The 7500-nt window shown below is 44.2% G+C and overlaps 1 protein-coding gene across 4 annotated transcripts in view; it reads right to left on the minus strand.

Moving 5' to 3' along the window:
* utrn (utrophin) overlaps nt 1–7500 on the minus strand; it is a 149767-nt gene that overhangs the window by 120546 nt on the left and 21721 nt on the right. For all 4 annotated transcript variants that reach the window (XM_031581994.2, XM_031581992.2, XM_031581993.2 and 1 more), the window contains 3 exons: nt 7073–7134; nt 1986–2078; nt 1074–1151 (listed from right to left, as the gene is read on the minus strand). In XM_031581994.2, coding sequence (XP_031437854.1) covers nt 1074–1151; nt 1986–2078; nt 7073–7134 — 233 coding nt within the window. The remainder of the gene's footprint in view (nt 1–1073; nt 1152–1985; nt 2079–7072; nt 7135–7500) is intronic.

Genomic DNA, 7500 nt, shown 5'->3' on the forward strand with positions numbered 1-7500 from the left:
ACAAGTCAGTCATTTGGACTTAGGACCACAGTGATTTTAGATATGCTAGCTTGGCAACATTCGTTGTGAAGTTTAAATTAACTGTTGTGTTGTGACAGTTGCAAATAGTGGACCGACGGAAGTACAGAGAGCAGCAACATGTTCCATATGTCTGAAATAGCTTTTAGTATTGTTGTACTACATCTGGGCTGAGGACCATAGTTATTTTACAAAGCTAAGGCTCAATAGAATGTTGGGATATGCTAGCTTGGCAACGAGAGGTATGGAACTAGCGACTGGGCTTTGGCCATAGAAACCATCCATTTAGAACTAGTAACGGCAGGAAGTAGTTCTTCAAACAAGTCAGTCTTAGCGATCAAAAATAATACACTTTGAGGTGTAACGGACACTCCACTTCGTGTCGTGGCCGCCTCGAAAGTGCGTTATTTAGAAAAACTCATTTGTGCCTTTATCTCCAGCAGGGTTGACTACTGCAGTGGTCTTTTCACAGGCCTTCCTGAAAAGACTATCATCATGCAGCTGCTAGAGTTTTGTACAAAAACCAAAATAATTGACCATATTAGTCCAATACTTAAGTCCTTACATTAGCTTCCAGCAAGCCACAGAACTGACTTTAAAGCAGTGCTGCTTGTTTATAAAATCACTAAATAGGACAGGACCAAACTAAATGTTTCAGCAGTATACACCTTTTAGATCTCTTAGATTACTGGAGAACAATCTGTTTGTAATTCCTACTGTCAGAACTGAACATGGTGAAGCAGCTTTTAGCTGCTATGCTGCTCAGCTCTGGAACAAACATCCTGATGACATCATAGGTGCTCCAACTGTAGCCAGTGTCAAATCTAGGCTTAAGACCCAAATTGTCTCAGATGCCTTTTGTTAACTGATCAAATGCACTCTAATTTTTATTAATTTACTTTATTATGTATTTATCTTTTCTATGTTCTTTTAACTTCATTTTTAAACTTTTATTTTACTTTTCAATGTTCTTTTATAATGCACTTCAGTTCTGCTGTGAGTGTGTGTGAGTGTGTGTGAGTGTATGTGTGTGTGTGTGTGGTTCTGAGACTCACATTGTTTTGATGCAGGACTTGTAGCACTCGGTTGATATTATTGAGGGCATGCACTCGTGTGGAACCGCGTTCTTTAGTCTAAGAGAGAGCAGGGAACAAGGTAAACAAACACACCGAGGCACAAACAAATAAGCAAACGTGTGCGCACATGTACACAGTAACACAGATTCACACACACATGTGGGTGCACACACTCACACATTAACACAAATACACACGCAAACACATTAGGGCAACCTCCAGACATGCTATCCATCTATCAACTCTGTGTGTGGAGGGGGCTGCGTGCATGTGTGTGTGTGTGTGTGTGTGTGTGTGTTAGATGATTGGTGATGAGTGCTGGCCAGACAGCTTTTCACTGACAGCAATAAAACAGCCATGAAAACCGAAAGCAAGCTTTACCTTCTAGGCAGACGTTTACACACACACACACACACACACAAACACACCCCTATAAAAATACTTATGCCTTGAGGTGGATTCTCATACACTCGCCATACAGGTTTGAAGACACTCATTCATTCACACACACACACACACACACACACACACACACACACACACACACACACACACACACACACACTTTGACAACAAGGACAAGAACACACCTTAAAACAGCACACACCTTGTCAGCTGTTTCTCGGATTCCGCAACACACACATTCCATTCACACACCCAAATACACACCCAGAGGACAGGTAGTGATTACATTTACTTTATAATCTTATAAAGACACAAGGACAAACACACACACAATCACACACAAATGGTCACATTCACACACACAGGACATACTGCACAACACAAAAGATAATAATACAAAACACACGCAAACACACACACATAATCAGTTGGACAGACACACAAATGTACACATGAATATTGCAAGTCACACACACACACACGTACCAAAGTATTTCCGGTTAGTCCCTCCAGCAGGTCCAGGAGTTTGCGTCCATCCCTAAGGTCTGAGAACAGGTCCTTTATGGGAGACTTCCCACCCTGGAAACACACACAGACACACACACAGACACAGACACACACACATGAAGACACATTAAACAGCTTCCTCCTTATAGTAAGTAATCAATCCAGGATGAGAAGATGATGAAATCAATCCACATACTATGACAAAAACAAACCTAATTAAAAACAGGTATCAATAATTCTTGGTAAAAGCCCAGAAACACAGCAGTCTAAGGAGTCTAAATCACATACTCAAATCACTGCAACCACAAACCAACAAACCACAGAACAAAAAGTACCTATCAAATTTGAGTCAAATCCGACAACAGACACTGAAACAAAAAAACTCAAATCAATCAGACTTTACCCCCCCCCAACAACCTCATGATAGCCACAATACAAAGGGCTCACGTTGTACAACAACAAGAATGCAATCACAAGACATCTCACCTTGTTACCAGCACAAACACAGAATGTGTTAAAAACGACCCAACTGAGGGAACATTTTGCTTCTGCTAAAGTTCTGTTGTCAAGGACAACATCCGACAGGAAACATCTCTTTTGGCTTATAGGCTTTTGTGCACTAGCTCAGAGTTCCAAAGTAAACCTACTGAAACCATAGTAGCCTTCAGGCTTACAGAATATGGAGTCTATAGACCACATACTGTATACTGCTGTACAGTATACAACTATATACTACTATAGCAACCACATTGCAGACAATGCTAACCACTGTACCACCGCTAACATGATCACAGTGATGGCTAACAGCAACTACAGAGAATGTGGTCTATGGAAACCACACCGCAACTTTAAAGATGATAACCGTGATGACCTTTAAACAATCACATGAGATAACAAGGGGAGCCATCCTGCCATGTCTACCACCACCATTTATCATTTAAGAAGAAGATGACTGGATATCCTGACTTTGAGAGGAGATGAGATGGTACATTTAATGAATTGACCGAGTCAGCCAAGGTGGTAGGGGTCAGGTCTGCCCTTACTCCTGTTTGATGGTGCATTAGCCAGTCAGGTGTTTCATGATGATCTGAAGAGTCCAGTCATGTGTAAGAGGCGGTGCTGTGCATCAGCCCGAGAGGCGTCACAGTGCACTCAGCCCCAGATTCACTCTTGATTCATAATCATTCATTCATAAACATTTATAACCATACTTATGAAACGTGTTTCCCTCCACTATCAACATATCTCAATTCCCCTTGGCTTCTCATTTTAAACTTTACACTCATACAGCCTTGTTGAAAGACCCCAAAAGCATTCACTGATTTAGGTGACATGATGTGAAACAAGAGGATGATACATACTGGGACATGAATCTATGAATGGATGGGTGGACAGATGGACGGATGGACAGACGGATGGAAGAGGGGAAAAGAGTTGTAGAGAAAGAAAGTGTGCGCGCGAGAGAGAGAGAGCGAATTGTGTAATCTTATCACAGCGTGTTCCTGTAACTTCACGGTGTCTGCCAGCAGAGATGGGATCTCAAACAGACACACTCACTATAAACCCAATCAACTGCTATCTCCACTCAGGCCTCATTTAGGCTCATTATTGTGATGATGTTGGTTTTTGAAGCAGTAAACACCCAGCTAGCCTGCTCACTAGACTCGCTCTTCCTCCTTCTCTAGCTGTCGCTCATTCTCCTTCCGTCTTCCCTCTTCCATTCCCTTTCTGTCTCTGTCTCTCTCTAGTCCTCACACACACACACACGGCCTCTCCCTCGCTTTCCTTGTCGCTCCTTCCCTCCCAACTTCTCTTCCTATCAGCAAATCCACTAAACCGTCTTCAGCCTTGGAGAGAGTACAGGGTCACACTAGTTCATTCCCACACACTCTTTAAAAAATGCGCACGCACACGCACACACACACACACACACACACACACACACACACACACACACACACACACACACACACACACACACACACACACACACACACACAAATGGAATGCTTCTGAACGGTTTTGTTTCTGTTTCTTTTGATTGGCCGTTCTAACTGTAATTAACCTCTCTGCATGATAATTAGCTGAGGGCCACTATACCACAGGCCCTGTTGCTGTTGCTGTTACTGCTGCTGCTGCCGTTGCTGCTGCTTCTGTCTTGGTTGGTGTTTTGGGGTCGTTCCCAGCACAGCGCAGACATTGGACCGAAGCCAGGGCCAGTTTATTAAAAGCCTTCCACTCCATCCTATCAGGCGGACGCTGACAGGCCAAGAGCAAAGGCAATGCCATTCCAGAGGGAGACGAGAGGGCCCGTGTCCTAGATGGCAACTCCCTCCGGACTTCGAATGCGATTCATGTTTTTTTTTCTACACATGAATCATTTCATCCTTTTTTTATTCATTACAATGAATTATAATTGGGCAGCAAGACCTGCTATTGGAATATGGCAACGCCCGGACCTCAGCCATGGTCTACATAGTCTCTTAATGAGAAGGCAATGACTAACGAGCATTATTATCATTAATCCAAAAAGGGATGGTAGATTTACAAGGAGGATGGTTTTAACCCCTTTTTTTGCACAGGGGGTGCCATCTCTCTACATTCCCCCTCAACTTAAGCCCTGCAGATATGTCCATATAAAGGCAGAACCACGTCAGAACCACGCCAGAACCGAGCAAGAACAACGTCAGATCTGTTCCCAAGTCCTGCTATCTGGGTCATATCTCTTGTAATGCAACAGATTGCTGACTGGACTTAGCATGCTGGCACTGGTTAGGATGTCACTCATTTAATGGCAGAGGTTCACTGGCATTACCACGCTGGCGTGCTACCATCACTAAAGCAGGCTTGGGCACAGATTTGGGGCATGGGGGCAGTGTTAGCAGGCTAACAGGTAGCCAGGCTAGCAGGCTGCCAAAACTAAAGCAATTTTGGGCAGATTGAAGAGGTGGAGGGGGAGTAGTGTCATCATGTTGTCAGGCTAGCAGACTGCTAAAATTGAAGCATGTGCTAGTGAATGTGAATGGGAAAGGGAAGTCACCAGGCTAGCAGGTTGCTATTTCTAAAATAGGTTTAGGTAGACTGAGGGAAGGAGACAAGCATTCGCATGCTAACAGGCTGTCAGACCAGCTGGTTGCTACATCTCTAGAGCATGCAGGAGCCAAACGAGGGTAATGCTGGTGGGAGTAGTGTAGTGTATTGTCAGCATGCTAATATGCTAGCAAAGAGAGTGTGGGAATTTCCTGTTGCTCAGAAATAGCTTCCAGACAAATAGTACTCTCACTGGCAGTGACCTCAACCCTCGGACCACCTACTGCAGAGCCATATGGAAGAGAGAGAGGGGAGGGGGAGAGAGAGAGAGAGAGAGAGAGAGAGAGAGAGAGAGAGAGAGAGAGAGAGAGAGAGAGATGACTAAAGACAGAGGGAGTATTTGAGTGTGTGAGAGAAGGAGGGAGAGAATGAGGAGAGAGTGAGGGGGAAGTGAGGGGGGTGGAGAGAGAGAGAGAGAAAAAAAAACAGCGATGACCAAATTCAGAGGTGTGTGTGTGTGTGTGTGTGTGTGTGTAACGAGAGAAATTACCCAACCCCCTGCAACAACGGCAGAGGAGTATGTGTGTGTGTGTGTGTGTGTGTGTGTGTGTGTGTGTGTGTGTGTGGCCCTGTTCACACCTGGTTATAACACACAGCTTGGGACAGCTTTAAGTACAGGTGTGAATGCCCCCAAGACGCAGTGAGATCTGAACGCTCAGAACACATTTGGGAGGTGGTCTGGGCTGCATATGGCCACAATTTTTTATCAGTGTGTACACAAATGGGCATCCTCTCCGTAAGTGGAAATACACTCAAAGCTGGATTTTTCCACGCTGTTCGAAAAGCCCAGAGATATATTACGAATGCGTAAAAGTTGATTTCAATAAACAATTACGCACCAAGTAGGCCTAATGTCCGTCAAGCAAACCCGACTCACCCCACATTCCTCGCTTCTGGCCAGCTGGTCTTACATCAAGATTTTCTAAAGCCATAAGCTTAGTATCTCCCCAAACACTATTCAGCTGATCAAGCATGTTTACTCTCTTCAAAGGCAATTCAATATCAACAACAATAACAAGATAACCTATTCTCTTACCTTGGTAGTTTATGCTAGCTACGTAACTCATTCACAAGCTTCTGATTTAACAGGTGCTGCTGCTGTCTCCTGTGCTTTCCATATAGGTAGCTAAAATGGCAGTTTATGCTAAGCAGCACATCAGCAGTTTTACGAGGAGAAGAAAAAAAATCACAGCACCAGCCTTTATCGAGTAAACAGAAGATATGAAGATGGAAGATATTAATGTTGAGTCTAGATGGTTCCCATATCGTCCAACACACACTTTTACACATCTTTTTAGTCGATCTACAGGTTTCCCTGTAATTTTAATATGAATGGGAAAGAGACAGAGAGATATTTTTCCATATCATTATGAAAATGATTTCAGTTCTCTTCGTGCATTTGGTCTTTGCAAACAAGTGGTCACTCAAGACACATGCAGAGACACATTCTGTAATGGCAGGAGTGAACTTACGTACTTAGAGCTGTCCACATGTGATCCATCACCCAAGATGCATGTTATTGCCAGGTGTGAACAGCCTCTGTGTGTGTGTGTGTGTGTGTGTGTGTGTGTGTGTGTGTGTGTGTGTGTGTGTGTGTGTGTGTGTGTGAGATAGGTGAGCTCCCCTGCCAGAACGACGTGGGGGTGGGGAGGGAAAGGACGATGGAGTGAAAGAGAAAAGAAAGACCCCCCCCAGGGAGGTTTTTATGTGTGCTATGAGCGGGAGCTAAAAGTGGCTCTTGGTGGCTCTGGGAGCCCTCGTGGATCCATCCAGAAACATCTGTGACCGGCTGAGAAACGTCTGAACTTTATGGGGTCAGGGACTGTGTAAGAGTGTGTGTGTGTGTGTGTGTGTGTGTGTGTGTGTGTAAGGCTATTCCTGTTCCTGTTGTTACAGAGGCTCTTTGCTAGTGGCCCAGTAATAATAGTTGGGAAAACCATAAGTGTGCGTTTGTGTGTGTGAATTTGTGTGTTTACCTTGGAGAACTGAGCATTGATCCATTTGGTAAAGGTTTTCTTCTGAACTGCATCGTGTTCATCTGTTGGAAGAAAAACAGAGAAACTTCATTGATCAATAAAAACCACAGTGCTTGGCATACCAATGTATCAACCAGTAGAGCAGTGTCTCTGTGTGTGTGTGTGTGTGAGAAAGAAAGAAAGAAAGAAAGAAAGAAAGGGCACCAAGCTGTGATGCTGAAATAACTCAGCCAAGTGGTCAGTGTGTGTGTGTGTGTGTGTGTGTGTGTGTGAGAGAGACAGAGAATGAGAGGCTGTGTGTGAGAGCGTGTGTGTGTGTGTGTGTGTGTGTGTGTGTGTGTGTGAGAGAAAGAGAATGAGAGGCTGAGTGTGTCTGTCAGCATGGCACTGATATTCTGCTGTGCGTGATTAGCCACTGGCATCTCAGA

The sequence above is a fragment of the Clupea harengus genome, chromosome 15 (genome assembly GCF_900700415.2).
Source record: "Clupea harengus chromosome 15, Ch_v2.0.2, whole genome shotgun sequence".
Taxonomy (NCBI): Eukaryota; Metazoa; Chordata; class Actinopteri; order Clupeiformes; family Clupeidae; genus Clupea; species Clupea harengus.